This window comes from Dipodomys merriami, unplaced genomic scaffold (assembly GCF_024711535.1).
Source record: "Dipodomys merriami isolate MVZ:Mamm:240054 unplaced genomic scaffold, mDipMer1.0.p SCAF_401, whole genome shotgun sequence".
NCBI classification, from domain to species: Eukaryota; Metazoa; Chordata; class Mammalia; order Rodentia; family Heteromyidae; genus Dipodomys; species Dipodomys merriami.
This window is the reverse complement of record NW_027205616.1, coordinates 687,521-708,268: the sequence shown is the minus strand read 5'-3', so window position 1 is coordinate 708,268 and position 20,748 is coordinate 687,521. Positions and strand designations below refer to the sequence as shown.

At 56.5% G+C, this 20,748-nt stretch overlaps 2 protein-coding genes across 3 annotated transcripts in view; both read right to left on the bottom strand.

The window, feature by feature from the left end:
- Window positions 1-2,771: 2,771 nt before the first annotated feature.
- On the bottom strand, window positions 2,772-3,495 carry LOC138806634 (histone H1.10-like). Its single transcript, XM_069992073.1, has one exon. The coding sequence runs from the start codon at window positions 3,432-3,434 to the stop codon at window positions 2,868-2,870; it is 567 nt and encodes a 188-aa protein (XP_069848174.1). The 5' UTR covers window positions 3,435-3,495; the 3' UTR covers window positions 2,772-2,867.
- Window positions 3,496-10,368: 6,873 nt separating this feature from the next.
- The window catches only part of LOC138806614 (ras-related protein Rab-7a), a 38,960-nt gene continuing 28,580 nt past the window's right edge, over window positions 10,369-20,748 (bottom strand). For both annotated transcript variants that reach the window (XM_069992046.1, XM_069992047.1), the window contains 3 exons: window positions 18,080-18,298; window positions 16,919-17,047; window positions 10,369-11,807 (listed from right to left, as the gene is read on the bottom strand). In XM_069992046.1, the coding sequence (XP_069848147.1) occupies window positions 11,712-11,807; window positions 16,919-17,047; window positions 18,080-18,298 (444 nt within the window). In that variant the 3' untranslated portion in view covers window positions 10,369-11,711. The remainder of the gene's footprint in view (window positions 11,808-16,918; window positions 17,048-18,079; window positions 18,299-20,748) is intronic.

Below are 20,748 nucleotides of genomic sequence, written 5' to 3'. Positions count from 1 at the left end.
GTGGCGTGTGTGTGGTCCTGGCAGTGTCTGCGGGAGACTGGGGTGCGGATGGAGATAGATCTGTTTTTCCCCAAAGCCTGCCTGAGATCTTGAAGTGGCTTATGAGGCTAGTTTGTTAGCAGGTGAGTAAATCTCTGCCAGGCACTGCTGGCTCATGCCTGTAATCCTAACTACTCAGGTGGTGGAGATTTGAGGATCGTGATTTGAAGCCAGTGTGGGCAGGAAAGTCCGTGAGACTCTTACCTTCAATGAATCACCAGAAAACCAGAAGTACCGGGCTGGGAAGGTGGTTTAGCGGTAGAGTGCTTGCCTTGCATGCATGAAGTGCAGGGTTCAGTTCCTCAGTACCACATACACAGCAAAAGCTGGAAGTGGCGCTGTGGCTCAAGTGGTAGAGTGCTATTCTTGAGCAAAAAGCCCAGGGACAGTGCCCAGACCAGCTCTGTCTCACACACACCAATCTTTCTTTGCTCCTCTTTTTTTTTTTTTTTTTGGTCTGCTGTGGGGCTTGAACTCTGGGCCTGGGCGGGCGCTGTCCCTCAACTCTTCAGCTTCCCGTTTTCTGGTGGTTTATAGAAGAGTCTCAAGGACTTTCCTGCCTGGGCTGGCTTTGAGCTACGATCGTCAGATCTCAGCCTCCTGCTTAGCTAGGATTGCATTGTGAGCCACCATGCCTGGCTTTCTTCATTCCTCTTGAGATAAGGAAACAGAACAGACTAAAAGCTCCTGGTAGAGCCAGGCCCAGCACCTGACCCAGCCTTGTGGGTTGGGTGGGATGAGAGTACCTGGCCATTTCATAAACCCATTGCCTCCAGCCACATTGGGCAGGAAGCTCTCCTCGGAGTGCTCCGCTGTGTATCCGCTGTGTATCCACTGGAACCAAGGCTCCCTCCAGGGCAAAACAGGAAAGAAGGAAAGAGGCTCATGTTTTGTGAACATGGCCCAGAGTCAGGTACGCTCTGACATGGACAATGGTGTCCTAGGGACAAAGCTGAGGGCTTTGCACAGATCCCTCCCAGGCGGCAGCCAGAGGGTTCAATGGAGTCGTGTGGCCCTCACACAGCCCAGGTCAGCGCCCAGGCCCCAGAGCCCCAGAGCACAAGGCCCACACGGCACGAGTCCAGGGCTTTGTCCCAGGTGCTCTCAGAGATGCAGATGACCAAACAAGGCAGGTGTTTTGGCCAGCCCAGCGGGGTCCAGTGAGCAAGCTGGAGTGGCCAGTGACCCTGGGCAGGGCATGGGAAGAGCCCCCAGCTCTAGCCCTGGCTCCAGATGGGGCTGGGTGGACACAGGGCTCCTGGAGAACTTGGAGTGCAAGGACATACTCCATCTTCAACCTCAGGGCCTCTGCTCCACAGTGAGCAGGCCACCCCTCCCAGCGCAGCCTGGACAGCCTCAGGGGGCCTGGACAGCCCCAGGGAGGCCTGGACAGCCCCAGGGAGCCTGGACAGCCTCAGGGGACCTGAACAGCCTCAGGGGGCCTGGACAGCCCCAGGGAGGCCTGGACAGCCCCAGGGAGGCCTGAACAGCCCCAGGGGACCTGGACAGCCCCAGGGAGGCCTGGACAGCCCCAGGGGACCTGGACAGCCCCAGGGAGGCCTGAACAGCCCCAGGGAGCCCTGGACAGCCCCAGGGAGGCTGGACAGCCCCAGAGAGCCCTGGACAGCCCCAGGGAGGCTGGACAGCCCCAGGGAGGCCTGGACAGCCCCAGGGAGCCTAGACAGCCCCAGGGAGGCCTGGACAGCCCCAGGGAGGCCTGGACAGCCCCAGGGAGGCCTGGACAGCCCCAGGGAGCCTGGACAGCCCCAGGGAGCCTAGACAGCCCCAGGGAGCCTAGACAGCCCCAGGGAGGCCTGGACAGCCCCAGGGAGGCCTGGACAGCCTCAGGAGGCCTAGACAGCCCCAGGGAGGCCTGGACAGCCCCAGGGAGGCCTGGACAGCCTCAGGAGGCCTGGACAGCCCCAGGGAGGCCTGGACAGCCTCAGGAGGCCTAGACAGCCCCAGGGAGGCCTGGACAGCCCCAGGGAGGCCTGGACAGCCTCAGGAGGCCTGGACAGCCCCAGGGAGGCCTGGACAGCCTCAGGAGGCCTGGACAGCCCCAGGGAGGCCTGGACAGCCCCGGGAGGCCTGGACAGCCCCAGGGAGGCCTGGACAGCCCCAGGGAGGCCTGGACAGCCCCAGGGGGCTCAGGACTCCGCCTCATGTCTGCTCCCCTTCTGGCCACCCCCACCCCCTTGCTTCACTTGCTCCCCCTCTTGGGGTCTGGGCAGCTGCTGTCACTCTGGAGACAATCTATGGACAAAATGGTGTCCACCCAGCCTCCTCTCCCTTGGCGGGACCAGTTGGTGAGCCACGGACCTAGGACTCAATTCAGGCTGGGACCCATCAGGCCCCGGCCCCAAGCGTGGCCCACCGGGGAATTTGCCATTCTTCACTGGAACTCCCTCCCTGCCCCCCTCCCCGTCCCCCGCCCACCCCGCCGGACCGAGCGCCCCCCTCCCCGTCCCCCGCCGGACCGAGCGCCCCCCTCCCCGTCCCCCGCCCGCCCCGCCGGACCGAGCGCCCCCCCTCCCCGTCCCCCGCCCGCCCCGCACAGGACCACCAGACGCTCGGAGGCTGAACTCTTTATTGCGCCGCGGAGGCCGCGCGGAGGCCGCGGGGGCCGCGGGCGCGGCCGGCCCGTTGGCGCCGCCGGGCTGGTAACCATGGCGACGGCTTTTACCGAGGGCGCGAGCCAATAGGACGTCGCCGGGGCCGTTTCAAACACCCGGAGCGAGCGGCGGGCGGGCGGACGGCGGCGCGGGGGGGGGGGGCGCCGGGGCCGCGCGAGCCCGGTCCGGGCCCCCGGGAGGGGCGCCGGCGCCCGCTCACTTGCGGGCCCGGGGCGCGCCGGGCTTGGCCGCCTTCTTCGCCTTCTTGGCCCCGGCGGGCGCCGCCTTCGGGGCCGCGGCGCCCTTGCCCGGGGCGGGCGCGCGCCGCTCGGGCCGGGCCGGGCCGGGCCTGGAGTCCGCGCGCCCGGCCTGCGGCGCGGCGGCCTTGGCGGCCTTGGCGGCGGCGGCGGGGGCGCCGCGGGCCGCGCCGGCCTCCAGCTTCTTGCGGTTGAGCTTGAAGGAGCCGTTGGCGCCCGAGCCGCGCACCTGCAGCAGCGTGTCGTTCTGCACCAGCGCGCGGACCGAGTACTTGAGGTAGGTGCGCCCGTTCTGCTGGTCGAACCACGGCAGCTTCTTGGCCTCGGCGTGGATGCGCGCCAGCGAGGAGCCGCCGCGCTCGCCCAGCCGCCGGATCGTCTCCACCACCAGCTGGCTGTAGCGGCCCGGCTGGTTCTTCTTGCGGCTCCTCCGCTTCCGCGCCGGGGCGGCCGGGCCTCCGCGGGCCGCCGCGCGCGCGCCCTCGGCGCCGGTGGGCGGCAGGGCCTCCTCCAGCTCCACCGACATGGTGGCCAGCGGGTTGGCGGAGGACGGCGCGCGGGCGCCGGGGGGCCGCGCCGGGAAGAGGAAGGCGAGGGGCCGGGGCGGCGCCGCGGGGCCGGGGGCGCGCGGCGGCTCCGGGCGGGAGCGGCCGCGGCCGGGCCTGGGCCCGGGCGGCAGGGCTGGGGCGGGCGGGGAGGGGGCGGCGCGGGCCGGGGTCCCGCCGGGGACCGGGGCGGGCGGGCCGGGGCGAGGCCGAGCGAGCTGCGCGGAGCCGGGGCGCGCGCCGCGTTCTGGCGAGGACGGCGCCCCGCCCCGCTTTTATTGCCTCTCGGCGGACCGCGTTGAGAGCACCAACAGCCGGGGCCCGGCCCGCGCCCGCCGAGAGCTTCCCGGGGCCCTTCCGGGGCCGCCCGCCCCCCGGCCCGCGCCCGCCCGGCCTCGGAGCGCGGCGGCCAGCGTCGAGGGGCGCGGGGCGGCGCGGGGCGGGGGGCGCGGGGGCGCGGCGCGGGGCGGCGCGGGGCGGGGGGCGCGGGGCCGGGCGGAGGGCGCGGGGCGGGGCGGCGCGGGGGCGGGGGGCGCGGGGCCGGGCGGAGGGCGCGGGGCGGCGGGGGGCGCGGGGCGGGGGGCGGGGGGCGCGGGGCCGGGCGGAGGGCGCGGGGCGGGGCGGCGCGGGGGCGGGGGGCGCGGGGCCGGGCGGGGGGCGCGGAGCGGGGCGGCGCGGGGGCGGGGGGCGCGGGGCGGCGCGGGGGGCGCGGGGCGGCGGGGGGCGCGGGGCCGGGCGGAGGGCGCGGGGCGGCGCGGGGCGGGGGGCGCGGGGCGGCGCGGGGCGGGGGGCGCGGGGCGGGGCGGCGCGGGGGTGGGGGGCGCGGGGCGGCGCGGGGGCGGGCGGCGCGGGGCGTTGGGGGGCGCAGGGGTGCGGGGGGGGCGCGGGGGGGCGCGGGGCGGGGGGCGCGGGGCCGGGCGGAGGGCGCGGGGCGGGGCGGCGCGGGGGCGGGGGGCGCGGGGGCGGGGGGCGCAGGGCGTTGGGGGGCGCGGGGGCGGGGGGCGCAGGGCGTTGGGGGGCGCGGGGGGGGGGAGGGCGCTGGGCGGCGGGGCGGAGGCCAGCGGCGAGGAGGGCGCGGGGGCGGGGGGCGCGGGGGCGGGGGGCGCAGGGCGTTGGGGGGCGCGGGGGGGGGGAGGGCGCTGGGCGGCGGGGCGGAGGCCAGCGGCGAGGAGGGCGCGGGGGTCCCCACGCAGCTCCGCCCGCCCTGGGTCGGCAGTTCTGGGCCCCCCAGGCCGCGGGGCGGGGCGGAGCGGATGCGGCCCAAGGCCCCGCAGAAAATCCGTGTTTTCTCTTCCAGAAGGAGCGGCTGGTGGGACCAGGAGGACCCGGACCGCGCAGGCCGGGGACGGACACCGAGGACCTTCCCAGCCTTTGTGCTGGGTGTGAGCGTCCGCGCGTGTCCGCGTCCGCGTCCTGGGGTGTGCCCTCACTGACCCTCACGCTGCCCTCACTGACCCTCACGCTGCCATCACTGACCCTCACGCTGCCCTCACTGACCCTCACGCTGCCCTCACTGACCCTCACGCTGCCATCACTGACCCTCACGCTGCCATCACTGACCCTGGCGCTGCCCTCACTGGCCCTCACTGGCCCTCACGCTGCCCTCACTGGCCCTCACGCTGCCCTCACTGGCCCTCACTGACCCTCACTGACCCTCACGCTGCCCTCACTGACCCTCACGCTGCCCTCACGCTGCCCTCACTGGCCCTCACTGACCCTCACGCTGCCCTCACTGGCCCTCACTGACCCTCACTGACCCTCACGCTGCCCTCACTGACCCTCACGCTGCCCTCACTGACCCTCACGCTGCCATCACTGACCCTCACGCTGCCCTCACTGACCCTGGCGCTGCCCTCACTGGCCCTCACGCTGCCCTCACTGGCCCTCACTGACCCTCACTGACCCTCACGCTGCCCTCACTGGCCCTCACGCTGCCCTCACTGGCCCTCACTGACCCTCACTGGCCCTCACGCTGCCCTCACTGGCCCTCACGCTGCCCTCACGCTGCCCTCACTGACCCTCACGCTGCCCTCACTGGCCCTCACTGACCCTCACTGGCCCTGGTGCTGCTCTCTGAGAGCCCTGTCACCTGTTGCCCTGTTCTGAGCCCGTTTGCAATCCAGTGTAAAATAAACCCGAGGTCAGGTTCTCTGGGAGCGGCCTGGTTTCTCTCAGCCTCTTTGCTCAGCCTTTCAACCACTTCAGCCACTTCCTCAGGGCCAGGGACACACCACAACGTCCAAGTTCCATGCAGCCTGAACCCTGGTGGCTCACGCCTGTCACCCCAGGGACTCGGGAGGCTGAGGTCTTTAAGCAGAAAGTTCAGGTCCAGAATCCAGGTGAAACACACGCACGCACGCACGCACGCACGCACGCACGGGACCATGCCTGCAAGGTGGCCCTCAGAGAAAAATGTCTGTCAGAGACTGCACAGTTTGAGCAGACTACTCTGAAAATGCAAGGTGCGGGGCTGGGAAGGTGGCTCAGTGGTAGAGCGCTTGTCTTGCATGCTCGAGGCCCTGGGTTCGATTCCTCAGCACCACATAAGCAAAAAGAAAAAAGCCGGGAGTGGTGCAGTGGCTCAAGTGGTAGAGCGCTAGCCTTGAGCTGAAGAGCTGAGGGACAGCACCCAGGCCCAGAGCTCAGGCCCCACGACCAGACCCAAAAAAAAAAAAAAAAAGCAAGGTGCTTACTGGTCCAGCAGCACGGAGGGTGCAGAGCCTCGAAGGGGAGGGACATCGAGGCAGGCCAAAGCCAGGTCAGTGGACACGGCCGCGTGGGTGGGGCTGGTGCGCCGGGTGTGGGGTGGAGAGGCAGGCGGCCCCTAGGCGAGGGAGGCCACTGCACGGGCTAGTCAAGGAGCAGGGCCAGGGTGTGGAGTCAGAGTTGGAGGTGAAGCTCCCGGACCGAGGTCAGCTCCCGGGAAGCACTGCCCTGGAGGAGGGGCAGGGAAGAGTTAAAGTCCGTTCCTTGAAGCCCACGGTGAAGCTGAGAAGTTCAGGAGTGTCACTCTGGTCCCTCACAGGGCGTGGCAGGCTCCCAGTACCCTGCAAACGCTGTGCTTGCACTTGGTGAAACATAGTTCCAGGATTTAAGCTCAGGTGATGTCAAAGACTTCAGCCTGCACGCCACAGCTCCCTCAGTACAGGCCACGGGCAGGGCGGGAGGGGGACGCCCGGCCAGGCCACGGGCAGGGCGGGAGGGGGACGCCCGGCCAGGCCACGGGCAGGGCGGGAGGGGGACGCCCGGCCAGGCCACGGGCAGGGCGGGAGGGGGACGCCCGAGGGAGGGCGCGCACCACGCGCTTGAGTCTGCGCCTGCGCCGTGGCCAGGCGGGAGAGGCCCGCAGGCGGCAGCGCTCAGCTCCACCAGACACATGGTGGGGATCCACGAGCCCACAGTGGAAGCCGGAGGGGGGTTCCCAAGAAGCCAATAAAAAAGCGGGGGAAATGGGGCGTTGGGCCGTCGGCAGGGCCCGCCGCTCCAGGGCCGGGAGCCCCTTCCCCGGTGCAGTGTGGAGGGTCCGGGGATCCCGCTGGGTTCCCAGGGGTCTGTGGGCTGATGTTTCCGTGCCGGGCCTAGCTGAGTCCCGGGGCTGATGATGAGGATGCCCTCTCCCTCCGCGCTAGCAGCCTGGCGCCTCCGTCTCCGGGGCCTCCCATCCCAGTGGACTTATGGACTGTGAGCTCTTACCATTAAATTTTTTAGAAGAACTTGCTATTTTGCCCAAACAAACTCAAGGGTGCTCTTCAAACAACTTGAACTCTGGGCCTGGGCGCTGTCCCTGAGCTCTTCAAAGCTAGTGTTCTATCATTTGAGCCACAGCACCACTTCCGGCTTTCTGGTGGTTAATGGGAGATTAGGAGTCTCATGGTCTCTCCTGCCCGGGCTGGCTTTGAACCTGGATCCTTAGATCTCAGCCTCCTGAGTAGCTAGGGTTACAGGCGTGAGACACCAGCACCTGGCTTCAACTTTTTAAGAGCAGTCTGGGTCTGGGAGGGGCTAGAAGGCCTCTGACCTGTGGGAGGGCTGGATGCCGCTAGGCCCCAGGCACTGGGTCAAACCAGAGAGCCTTCCAGAAAATACCTTTTATTTACTGCTACTGCTATCCTGCTCTGAGGATTTCTGTTTTTCCTCTGTCAGGGCTTAAACTCAGGGTCAGGGCACTGTCCTGAGCTCTTTTTGCTCATGGCTAGTGCTGTACCACTTTGAGTCACAGCGTCACTTCCTATTTTCTGGTGGTTCATTGTAGACAAGAGTCTCATGCACTTTCCTGCCTGGGCTGGCTTTGAACCAGGATCCTCAGATCTCAGCCTCCTGAGTAGCTGGGATGACAGGCGTGAGCCAGTGGCGCCCAACCTTTTTTTTTTTTTTTTTACATTTTTATTTTTTATATCTTGGGTCCAGCTCTTCAGCTCAAGGCTAGCGCTCTACCACTTGAGCCACAGCGCCACTGGGTCTTCTAGTCTGTTCCACTGGTGTTCAGGCCTGCTTTTATGCCAACATTGAAATGTTTTTGTTTGATAGCTCTGTAGGAGACTTTCAGCCTAGGATCATGATACCATCAGCTTTCTTTTCCTTCTTTTTTGCCTAAAATTGCTTTGGCTATTCGAGGTCTCTTGCTGTTCCAGGTGAATTTTTATATTTTCTCTCAGTAAAAAATGTCATTGGGATTTCAATGGGGATTGTGTTAAATTCGTAGATCGCCTTGGCAGTATGGCTGTTTTCAGGCTATCAATTCTTTTTTGGTGTGAGACTGGGACCCGATTTTGGCTCATTGGTTTAGTGCTGCACCAATGAGCTATGCCTCCAACCCTTTAATTCTACTTACTGTAGGACTTTTTCTCCTTCTTTGGCAGGGAGGGTGATGTTGCCTACAAAACCCAGGGCCTTGAGTCGCGTGCTCAGCCTGAGCTACATTTATTTTAACAGCCTTTTTCCTTTTCTTCCCTAAAATAGAGCTATGAGTAATAAATAATTCACCACTTGGCCATGACTAAACCCTAAGAAGTTTACAAAATCAAAGGACTGCCTTCCTTGGTGAGAACTCCAGCGAAAATAACATACACTAGGAGCTGGAGTGCACCCCAGGGTAGGCAAAGTATTTAAACGGGAATTCAACAGCAAAGGAGACTACAGAAGATATCCAAACACATAGAAACTGCCCACACATTGTTGGAAGATGAGCCAGTCACTGAAGTAATAAGGGGTAAAATAAAAAGTTCCTGGAGCCGAGCGTTGGTGGCTCACGCCTGTAATCCTAGCTACTCAGGAGGCTGAGATCTGAGGATCTCGGTTCAAAGCCAGCCCGGGCAGGAGAGACCGTGAGACTCCTATCTCCAATAAAACTACCAGAAAACTGGAAGTGGTGCTATAGCTCAAGTGGTAGAGCGCTCGCCTTGAGCTGAAGAGCTGAGGGACAGCACCCAGGCCCAGAGTTCAAGCTCCACGACCGACAAAAAAAAAAAAAAGTTCCTGGAAGCGGGGCACCAGTGGCTCAGGCCTGTCATCCTAGCTACTCAGGAGACTGAGATCTGAGGATCACAGTTCAAAGCCAGCCCAGGCAGGAAAGGCTGTGAAACTCTGAAGCCACCAGAAAACTGAAAGTGGCGCTGTGGCTCAAGTTGTAGAGCGCTAGCCTTGAGCTGAAGACTGAGGGACAAGCACCCAGGCCGAGTTCAAACCCCATGACTGACCAAAAAAAAAAAAGTTTGAGCTGGGAAGGTGGCTCAGAGGTAGTGTTTGCTTTGTATGCATGAGGCCCAGGGTTCGTATTTATTTCAGTCGTGGGGCCTGAACTCTGGGCCTGGGAGCTGTTCCTCAGCTCTTCAGCTCAAGGCAAGCATTCTACTACTTGAGCCTTGGTGCCCGCTTCACGCTTTTTCTGGTTATGTGGTGCTAAGGAATCGAACCCAGGGCCTCAGGCATGCAAGGCAAGCACTCTACCACTGAGCCACCTTCCCAGCCCACGTTCCTGAGATTCTTACCTCCAATTAACCACCAGAAATCCAAAAGTGATGCTGTGGCTCAAGTGCCAGAGCACTTGTCTAGAGCTGAAGAGCTCAGGGACAGCGCCCATGCCCAGAGTTCAAGTTCCACAACCCACAAAAAAAACAAAGAAACCTAGAAGGATTTGAAGACACACCAGAAGATGGAACCACTTCCTATTGGTGTGTGTGTTTGTGTGTGTGGGCGCATGCGCATACATGTGTATGCCTTCTAGTCCTGGGGCTTGAACTCAGAACCTGGACACCGTCCCTGAGTTTCTTTTGCTCAACTAGCACTTTACCACTTGAGCCACAGCACCACTTCTGGCCTTTTCTGTTTATGTGGTACTAAGGAATTGAACCCAGGACTTCATGCATGCTAGGCAAGCACTCTACTGCTAAGCCACATTCCCTGCTCTCTTGCTTTGCTCTACCACTTGAGCCACAGCTCTACTCTCATAGATCTTATTTACTTTTCATGCAGGTCCTGGACTTGAACTAAAGGTTAGATAGAGGTCTAGTATCTGAGCGTAGCCCCACTTTCCACTTCCACTGTTTGCTGGCAAACTGGAGAGGAGTCTCTTGGACCTCCACCTTCTGCGGAGTTAGGGTTACAGGTGTAAGCCACTGGAGTCTGGCTCCTAGGTGACACCTCTTTGGATTTACTTTGTAACTGGGGCTTGAATTCAGGGTCATGGTGACCATTACTCTGAGGGGACTATGCTGTGTCCATTTAAGGATTAACCACCCACAATACTGAGATTGCAAAAACAATAAAGGCAGGTCCTACAGGGGTGGATGGGCCAGGGAGAAGGACCCTACCCTAAGAACACTGGCTGTGGGCAGTAAACATCTCTTTGGAGCCATTTATCTACAGGAAGAGAGAGGAAAAAAAAAACAACAAACCAGCACACAGGGCCAAGGAAGCTGTTGTTTGTTCTTGTTAAGTTTTATTGGCATCCCATTCATCTCTTTACAGAAGACGCAGCCCACACCTAGAACACAGACCTCTGGAGAAGGGCGTGCTCCCTCAAGCCAGTCAGGGTGCAGGCAGTCCTCGGGAGGGGGCCGAGTGGCCAGGGCTCAACTGAGAAGGTGGGTGGCTGGGGGGGGGGGGAAGCTAGGTGGGAAGGAGAAGGTCTGCTAACCTAGGACACCACAATCCTAAAAGGAGCGCCTTCTAGAACAAAGGTCAAGTCGCTAGGACAGGTCTGCCAGGGCTCTCCTCTCCTCGGAGAGTAGGTGCACATCTAACGGGAGTTCTGAAATGTGGAGCAGTAGGGGAAGGGAGGAAATAAGAATTTCGAGTTTTGAAATAAGCCATTTATCCATTGCACGTACAACTGTATTATGCAAGTCAACTTTTTGGAAAATTCAGACACAAGGGGACTGCTAGTTCAGTTTTCCCTCTGGAGAGATGAAAAGCTTTTTGGCTCTTAAGTCTTTGATAAAAGGCGTACATGATTCTTGCATCTACTGTACAGAATACTGCCACTAGCTGGATTTCCAAATGCTGCATCTCTAACACTGCAATCCAGACAGGGTCCAACCCTCCACCTTACATGCCTGTATTACAGGGCCTGACACACATGATCCACAAATTCCTCACGCTAATTTATAATTTTTAATTGGTTGCATATATTATTAACATGTACTATAAGATTCTTTTCTAAGAAGCATTACATAATAAATGGATACTGTAAAAAGATCTGATTAGTTAAAAGTAACAAGCATTAACAGATACATACAAAACTCAGTCTGATCAGACTGGGTGTAAGCCTGTAAATGAAGCGTGGGCACCGGCCTTCCCAAGGGGGCCTTCGGCAGGGAGGATGGGGTCAGGGATAACAAGACCGTTAAAAAAATCAGATCACTAATTAGAGAGATTCGCTGTGAACAGTCCTCTCGCTTTCCAATGGACAAGAAGAGCAAGCTCACTGCTGACCAGCCAGACTGGGGTCTGCAGCCACACCGGGGGGCGACTGACCAGGAGCCCCGCAGGCCTGTGCTGCAGTTCGCTTGTGTGTGTGTGTGTGTGTGTCTGTGTGTGTACTATGACGTGGGTATGTGTGGATGGAGGACAATGTGGTGGGGTTTCTTTTGGCAGCTGGATGTGAGAGGTTGCTTTCTGCTCTGTTTACAGGAGGGAGGCTTGTGTTTGAAGGCTTGTGTGTGTTCTTGTTTGTTTACAGGAGGGAGGGCTTATGTTTGAAGGCCTGTGTGTGTGTTCTTGGTTTGTGAAGGACTCTGTGCTCAGTGCTCACTGCCTCTTCAGCAACTGCAGCTCTCGGCTGAGGCCTTGGCCCGGTCGTTCTTGTCCAGTTTGATGGGTTCAGGAAATTCATTGTACAGCTCCACCTCTGTCTCCTAGACAGCAAGAAAGAAAGGCTAGTCACCTCTGGGCTTTCTGACAAGCAGCACAGCACAGAGAAGGGACAGAGTGGGCCCACCCTGGATGCAGAGCAGGCCACCTGGTGATGACAAATCCAGGGACAAGCTGCCTGATACTCCTGCCCAGAGCATGGCCTGGTGACCCGAAGACCATGTCCTGCTCACACATGTTCATGGATGGTTGGCCCATAGAGTTGCCAATACTTAAAACTTACCTGCTGGGCATCCGGTGGCTCACACCTGTAATCCTAGCTACTCAGGAGGCTGAGAAATGAGGATCGTAGTTTGAAGCTAGCTGGGGCAGGAAAGCCAATGAAACAAATGAATAACCAAAAAGCCAGAAGTAGAGCTGTGGCTCAAGTGGTATAGCACTAGCCTTGAGCAAAAGAAGCTCACAGACAGTGCCCAAGTCCCAAGTTCAAGCCTAAGACCAGTACAAAAAACAGAACAGTTTGCCATAGTCTGGATTCTTGACTTCTCTCAGACTAGGCCAACCTGGGACAGGATTCCCATATGGTGCCGGCTGCAGCTTTGCTTCTGAGTCTCTTGGACCCAGTCCCAGTCTCCCCTGTCCTCACCTCCCACTTGTTTTCAGACTGATGGACAGCCACGGTCTTCCTTTCTCTTCCTAAGATTTAGAAGAGGTTTGTCTCCCGAGTGCTGCAGAATCAGGAGCAGACCCCCACTGGAGGGCATGGCTCCCGTGGGGAGCAGGGCTGCACCTCTGGGTGTGGCAGAACCGTGTGCATTATCAGGGAACTGGGTGATGTGCCAGTTGCTGCCTGCAGCCTTAGACACAAGTAGGGACTGTTTCTATTCTTGTTGGTCGTGGGGCTTGAACTCTGGGCCTGGGCGCTGTCCCTCAGCTCTTCAGCTCAAGGCTAGCACTCTACCACTTGAGCCACAGAGCCACTTTGGGCTTTTTTTCTGCTTATGTGGTACTGAGGAATCGAACCCATGGCCTCACGCATGCAAGGCAAGCACTCTACCACTGAGTCAACGTCCCAGTTCTGTTCCTTTTCATTTAAAGCTCTCTCAGTGGCTGGGTTGCTGGTAGCTCATGCCTGTCATCCTAGTTATTCAGGAGGTTGAGATTTGAGGATTACAGTTCAAAGCCAGCCTGGGCAGGAAAGACCATGAGATTCTTTTTTTTTTTTTTTTTTTGGTACGGTCGTGGGCCTGAACTCTGGGCCTGGGCTCTGTCCCTCAGCTCTTCAGCTCAAGGCTAGTGCTCTATCACTTGAGCCACAGCGCCACTTCCGGCTTTTTTCTTTTTTCTTATGTGGTGCTGAGGAATTGAACCCAGGGCCTCATGCATGTAAGGCAAGCGCTCTACCACCGAGCCACCTTCCCAGCCCAAGACCATGAGATTCTTATCTCCAATAAACCACTAGAAAACCAGAAGTGGTGCTGTGGCTCAAGTAGTAGAGCGCTAGCCTTGAGCTGAAGAGCTGAGGGACAGTGCCCACGCCCAGAGTTCAAGACCCATGACCAACAAAAAAATAAATAAAAAATAGACAACATCTGGGAATACATATTTAAGGAAGATACAACTTTTACGGTGGTATAGTTCATGAATTGTGCAAATGTGATGTTAGTGTGTTTAAAGACTGAATGGTCACCACCCTCTGTATGGAACAGCCATCATTCCAAAAAGAACCTCTGTGCTCACCTGTGGCCGCCCCTCCCCCAAGCATCATCAGTCCAGTTATGGGAGTGGCCTCCCTGGCCCTGCTCGGGGACTGCAGCCACAGCCTCCGGGTTGGTAAGCAAGGGCTCTGCCTCCAAGCCCCACTCCCGTCCCGAAGGCTCCCCCTCGCGTCTTAGTCTCTGGTGGCAACATTCACCAGCGTTTCATCCTTTTTTTTGCCAGTCCTGGGGCTTGAACTCAGGCCCCGTCCCTGAGCTTCTTCAGCTCAAGGCTAGCCCTCTACCACTTGAGCCACAGCCCCACTTCTGGCCTTTCCTGTGTATGTGGTGCTGAGGAATGGAACCCAGGGCTCCATGCATGCAAGGCGAGCACTCCACCACTGAGCCACCTTCCTTCCCACCTGTGCCTCGGAATACCTACATCCGTTCTAGGCAAGGATCTGAAGTTTATAAAATCGTTCTGAAGGATATAAAACCTAAGTAATAGTATGGGCAGGATGGTCACTCCCTCGAAGCCCCTCTGTGGAAGCCCTGCCCACCGGGGTCCTTGTGTTCCGAGCGGCCACAGTTAAACGAGGTCGTCTGGTGTGGCCTGCTCCCACGGGGTCAGGGATGCCCCAGGCAGCAGCTGAACCTGCCCACTCTGCACAGAGACAGAGGACAGCAGGACCCAGCCTGCTGCAGCTTCATTCTGGACTGAAAGGTCAAGGTCCAAGGTGCAAGCCACCCTGTCCCTGTGGTGTGCCGGGCAGCCTATGGGGACAGGCGCACCCCACAGAGACGCACGGGCTGCAGCTGGGGTGGAGGGGAGAAAACCGCAGAAACACAGATTTCAATAAAGTAGAAAGTAGTGCCAAGAAAAAGAAAAAGCTCAAAAAAAAAAAAGCATCCCAGGATTAGAATGGACATTTCCTGGGGGGAAGGGCATGTCCCAAGGTGACCTTTCTCATCCCATGTCCTAAACCCCAATAAAAACAAATTAACAAAAAAAAAAGAAAAAGAAGGGCTGGGAAGTTGGCTCAGTGGTAGAGCGCTTGCCTTGCATGCCTGAGGCCCTGGGTTCGATTCCTCAGCACCACATAAGCAAAAAGAAAAAAGCCGGAAGTGGCGCTGTGGCTCAAGTAGTAGAGCACTAGCCTTGAGCTGAAGAGCTGAGGGACAGCACCCAGGCCCAGAGTTCAGGCCCCACAACCGGACCAAAAAAAAAAAAAGAAAAAGAAACACAGATTTCAATAAAGTAGAAAAGAAAAAAAAAACCCATAAAATACAAGACAGCTAAAAAAAGAAATGCCAGGCAAGAAAAAAGATATAAGATAGAATGATGAAGTTGGATACCTGTAACCCTAGCTGCTCAGGAGAGTGAGATCTGAGGATCATGGATCACAGTCAGCCCAGGCATAAAGGCTGGAGAAACTCCATCTCTAGAATAATCAGCAAAAAGCCAGGCTACAGGTATGGCTCAGAAGTGACAGAGCACCACGGGTCCTCAGGGTGGACTCAGCACTGGCAAACAATTAACCACAAACAACAAGTAGAACTGTGCCCTGACAGGAGCCGGACCCCAGACCCCAGACTCTTTCCTTCTGAGACAGTACTGAGGTTTGAATGCAAGGCCTCACATTTGCTAGGTTGTAGGTTGGAGCTCTACCGCTTGAGCCACACCTCCACATCTAAAGGCTTTCAAATCAAGTCTGAGGGTTGGAAATGTGAATTTGTGGTAGAGTGCTTGCCTAGTGTGTACGAAACCCCAGGTTCAATTCCTGAGTACCAAATACACAGAAAAAGCTGGAAGTAGTATTGTGGCTCAAGTGGTAGAGTGCTGGCCTTGAGCAGAAGCTCAGGGACAGTGCCCAGGCCCAGAGATCAAGCCCCAGGACTGGCAAAAAGGGAAAAACAAAACAAAACAAAACACCAAATCAAGTCTGTGTCCAAAGAGACACAGACATCGCCAGGAGAAACTAAGGGAACTGTACATGCATCCCAAAGTATGTGCACATTAAATACAACACAGGCCACGCCGGCAGGACAGGGAAGATCTCTTATTCCATATGTTAGCAAAGTAAACAAATGGCTATTCGAAAGGAAAAAAAAAGTATTTCCAAAGATGTCCTGCTTTCTGGCCCTAACTTTCTTTTTGTGAAAGGGTCTCCTGTGTAGCACTTCCTCAATTTTTCTCAGACAGTCTTAATAAATACCACAGGCTGGGCTGAAACATGAGACCATCCCATGGAGCACAGGTGAACTGAACTTCAATTCCCCAGGCCCTGGTGAGAATTTTCAGGTGCTTTGTGGAGGCTAGTCAAGCAGAGAGACCCAAATAGCCGAGCTAGAGTGGACCAGTGGCCACAAAGGGGAACCGGCAGGCCCGCACCTGGCGTGGCCCTCAGCAGCTGAGGACACCCTCTGCTCGCTGGGAGGGAGGGAGGTGGAGAAACCAAACCCTCACACACGTGCGAGGAAGCACACCTCTCAGCCTAACAGCTGTGACGCAAAGAAGCAGGGACAGCAAGGATCAGAGGAACACTGAGAGTGACGCCAGCCACCAAGGAGGGGACTCCTAAGTGGCCGCATGGACTCTGAAAAGCCTGTGGGGTCACTAGTCAGTGCAGGTCTGTGCTGCAGTCAGCACACACTGGCGTTTCCAGAGAGGTGCTGGGCGCTCGGGCGCAAGCCTCGCCAGGCAGGCTGTCACTTGTGCAGGCCCTCTTGTTCCCAGGGTCTCTCACCCACACAGCCAGACATCTTGTTCTCTGAGAACCGGTGCACCTGACCAGCCTGGTGTCCTGACAACTGCCTTCTCTGCAGCCCAACACCTGCTGTGCCACGTGGGACGATGTTGGGTGACCTGCTCTCCCCTGCTCCAGCCCACCCTGCCTTCCTGTTACCTTGTCACGCGGAGCTCCAGGCTCCTTAATACAGTTGTTTTGGATTTTGCCTCTTGTTGGTCTTTCTTAACATGTATGTCCACCTCATAAAACCATCACAAATGCCCTGCAAAGGGCATGTTACAAAGATGGGGAAATAGGAGCTCAGATGTAATTTTTAAAAGCTAGGTCTAAGGACTAATAGAATTAGTAATTGAATTTAAGTGTATCTCCTCCTTAAAGAGAAGGAGCAATTTGGAAAAGGGTTTTCTGATCTACTGGCATGAAAAGAAAGTAGCCTTGAGCAGAAAAATTCAGGGACAGCACCCCGGCCCTGCGTTCTTGGGTTCGAGCCGCAGGCCCATGTTTTCACTGCACAGTCTTTAGATGACGCACAGAGCAGAACTTCTGGGACTCAGGCAGAGACTGCCTTTGACTTCCCAGAAACAGAGTTTCCTGGCTGCCCATGCGAAGGTGCTAGGAAAGATCACAAGCAAGGGCAGTAGGGTTGGGCCAGTGCCAGGCTGTCATCACCAGAGGGTGCCAGACCACTGTGGAGACCTGGACACCTACCTGTTTAAGTGCATTCCTTGCGATTGTCTGGAACGCCTGCTCCACATTGATGGCCTCCTTGGCACTGGTCTCGAAATAGGGAATGTTGTTTTTGCTGTAGCACCAGGCCTGTGCCCTCTTCGTGGCCACCTGCAGGAAGAAGCAGGGCATATGTGCACTAACAGGAGCAGTGACAGCCTGTAGGTACACAGGCAAGTCAGACCTGGGATGAGGATGAGCAACAACCGTGGAGATCTGCCAAGACTCGTGAGCTGGCTGTGAGGATCACAGATAGTGCCAGACTCAGAGCGTGGGCAGCCTGTGCTACTGACCTCAGCTATGCTCACATGTGGTTTGTGAAGGGAATAAAAGCCAGACCAAGACAGGCACCAGTGGCTCATGCCTATAATCCTAGTTATTCAGAAGGCTGAGATTTGAGGATTGTGGTTCAAACAGCCTCAACCATGAAAAAGCCAGAAGTGGAGCTGTGGCTCAAGTGGTAGAGCCCTAGTCTTGAGCAGAAAAACTCAGGGACAGCACTCAGGCTCTGAGTTCATGAGTTCAAGCCCCAGGACTGGCACCCCCCCCCCAAAAAAAAGCCAGTTAGGACGAACAGCACCATCTCATCTCTTGAACACTCCTGCCTGCTTGGCCGTGGATACCCGTGCTGTGTACTCAAGTGACACATAATTTCATAGCTTTCACACATCCTCATTCCTTTCCAATGCTAGCCCATTTCAGCCAAGAGACAAGTCTTAGAAAGGAGAAAATTAAGGGATTAGTGGTCAGAAATAAGCAGCTATAATTAGTAAAAGAATGTTTCCAACAAATACTGTTTGAAAATACACAAAAACCATTTAATTCAAAACCCCCAGCAATCTTCTATACCATTGATCTGTGCAGGCCACCGAGAGTGAGATCAAACTCCCTACTTCAGAGAGCAAAAGGTTCAAAGAGCAGCAACAGCTGGCAGCAGCAACACTACTGGAGGAGGTGCTTCAGGGTCAGACACAGAGCCAGCATGGCCAGACTTCTCAAAGACCTCAAAGGATGGCCCTGGCCCAGGATGAGGGACTCTATCACCAAGAACCATCCAGAACCGCCTAGCATAGAACTTTTCAAAGCCCTAAGGAATTGGAGGGGTGGGTGTCTGTGACAACTCCCATCACCTCTGGCACTTACTTGTCTGTTTTCGAGGTCAATCTTGTTTCCCAACACAACAAAGGGGAAGTTTTCAGGATCCCGGGGACTGGCCTGGATGAGAAACTCATCTCTCCAGCTGTCAAGGGTCTTGAATGTGTTAGGGGCAGTCACATCAAACACCAGAACACAGCAGTCTGCACCTCTATAGAAGGCCACACCAAGAGACTGGAACCGTTCCTGACCAGCTGTGTCCCAGATCTGCAAGAAATAATAAACATTTCCAACTTGGAGGACGCTCAGCAGAGCAGCAGGTGCATCTGTGCTGGGGGGCCTGTAACAGCACACAGGCTGACGGGGGGGGGGCACCCACAAAGCTACAGGGTTCGGGACGCAGACCCCCACAGTGAAGCAGCACCCTAAACAACCCTACCAAGTAAGCGCAGAGAGTATCTGAGAGTGGGACCTGGAGTCTGCTCTCTGGAGTGCTAGGAAGTAAGTTTTTATATACTGCCCTACATGGGTAGCTATGTATACTCTTATATGCTTATGTACCCTTATAACCCTGGGAATTCTCTAGGAATATTCGTTTGTTTCTGAGAACAATTTTGCTATGGGGCTTCGTCTGGCCTGGACCCTGGCCTCTTCCTGCCTCAGCTTCCCCAGTGCTGAGACCACAGGTATGGCTCCCACACCCAGCCTTTCTGGGGGAAACACAAACAAAAGGAGGTGATTAGTCACTGAATTGTACATTCACATCTATACATTTCAATAAAGTGAAGTCTGGTTTAAAAGTTCAGCATGCTTTGTATTTTTTATAATATTTTATAATTCAATTACAAGCTGGGCACTGGTGGCTCACACCTGTAATCCTAGCTACTCAGGCAGCTGAGACCTGAGGATTATGGTTTGAAGCCAGCCTGGACAGGAATGTCTGTGAGATTCCTATCTTCAATTAACTACCAAAAAACTGAAAATAGAACTGTGGCACAAGGGGTACAACACTACTATTGAGCAAAAAAAGCTCAGAAACAGTGCCCAGGCCCTGAGTTCAAGCCCCAGAACCAGGACCAAACAACAACAAACCCTCTATTACAAAACAAAGCAATCACACACCCTGACAGAAATGGAATATCGCACAGGTCCTACTGACCAATGCAAATTGTTGCTTTCCAGTGCTAGGGTAGGTTCAAGAGCAACACTAGATTTCTCCACTCCCTGACAGCCACCTAAACTGAGAAGACAGCTGTGGTAATATGAGGACGAGGTTATCAGAAACAGTCCTCTGCCTCAGAACACACATGCAGGTGAGACAGGGTCTGCAGGGCCAAGGCAGGGTTGAGGAGCCACCAGTGATAGGATCTTTGTGTTTACTCATAAATGTTCTTCCTTGAGGATGTATATGTGTGTACGTGTAAAAACAACCATTTTCTCATAGAAGGGGACTAAGGTAGAGAAGAATCAAGAATTGGGTCACATAATGAAGTAGAAACAGATCACTATTCCTATGAAAGTATGAAAGTTTCATAAACAGAACTCAATCTAGACTTGGACACACTTTTCAAATATAAAGGGTCCCATGACACCCTCTCACATGTGGCCTCGTCTCAAATATTATGCTTTGCCGGTATTTCAGACAGATCCCAAGAGCAGAGATACGTGAGAACTGGTCTCTCAGCTGAGAACTAAATGACTACTAATAGAAAAGGCAAAGAGTGAAATGAAAAGGAAAAGCTGAGAAGTTGGAGGGGCTATTCCTAATAAGCTCAAAATAATTTAACTTCAAAGTTATACCCGGGCGCTGGTGTTTCACACCTGTCATCCTAGCTACTCAGGAGGCTGAGATCTGAGGCTGTGGTTCAAAGCCAGCCCAGGCAGGAAAGTCTGTGAGACTCTTATCTCCAATAAACCACCAGATAACAGAAAGTGTTGCTGTGGCTCAAGTGGTAGAGCGCTAGCCTTGAGCTGAAGAGCTGAGGGACAGTGCCCAGGCCCAGAGTTCAAGCCCTGTGACCAAAAAAAAAAAAAAAAAAAAAAAAGAAAGGAAAGGAAAAAAGTTATAAAAAGCATAATCCGAGCAGGGAATGTGTCTTAGTGGTAGAGCTAGCATGCATGAAGCCATGGGTTTGATTCCTCAGTACCACATACACAGAAAAAGCCAGAAGTGGCGCTGTGGCTTAAGTGATAGAGTGCTAGCCTTGAGCACAGAGAAGCTCAGAGACAGAGCCCAGGCCCTGGTATCAAGCTCTAGGTGGTGTGGTGGCTCAAGAGGTAGAGCGCTCGCCTTGAGCTGAAGGATAGCGCCCAAGCCCAGAGTTCAAGCCCCATGACCGACCAAAAAAAAAAAAAAAAAGAATGGAGGAATGGGGTGAGGCGGTGATGGAGTGGGAGGCTGACTGGGATGCGCTGTGTAAAGAAGCCACAGTGAGACCCTCCATCTACTAGTTGTGTATGCTAATAAAAACAGAAACAAGGGCTGGGAAGGTGGCTCAGAGGTAGAGCGCTTGCCTTGCATGCATGAGGCCCTGGGTTCGATTCCTCAGCACCACAAAAGCAGAAAAAGCTGGAAGTGGTAGAGTGCCAGCCTTGAGCTGAAGAGTAGGAGACAACACCCAGACCCAGAGTTCAGGCCCCACTACCAAGAAAAACAAAAAACAAAACAAACAAACCCAGAAACAAGAAAAACCTGGGTGTCTAGAATTTCATCTAGT

Coding starts and splice junctions, on each gene's coding strand:
- LOC138806634 (XM_069992073.1), bottom strand. CDS start 3,434: ATGTCGGTGGAGCTGGAGGAGGCCCTGCCGCCCACCGGCGCCGAGGGC.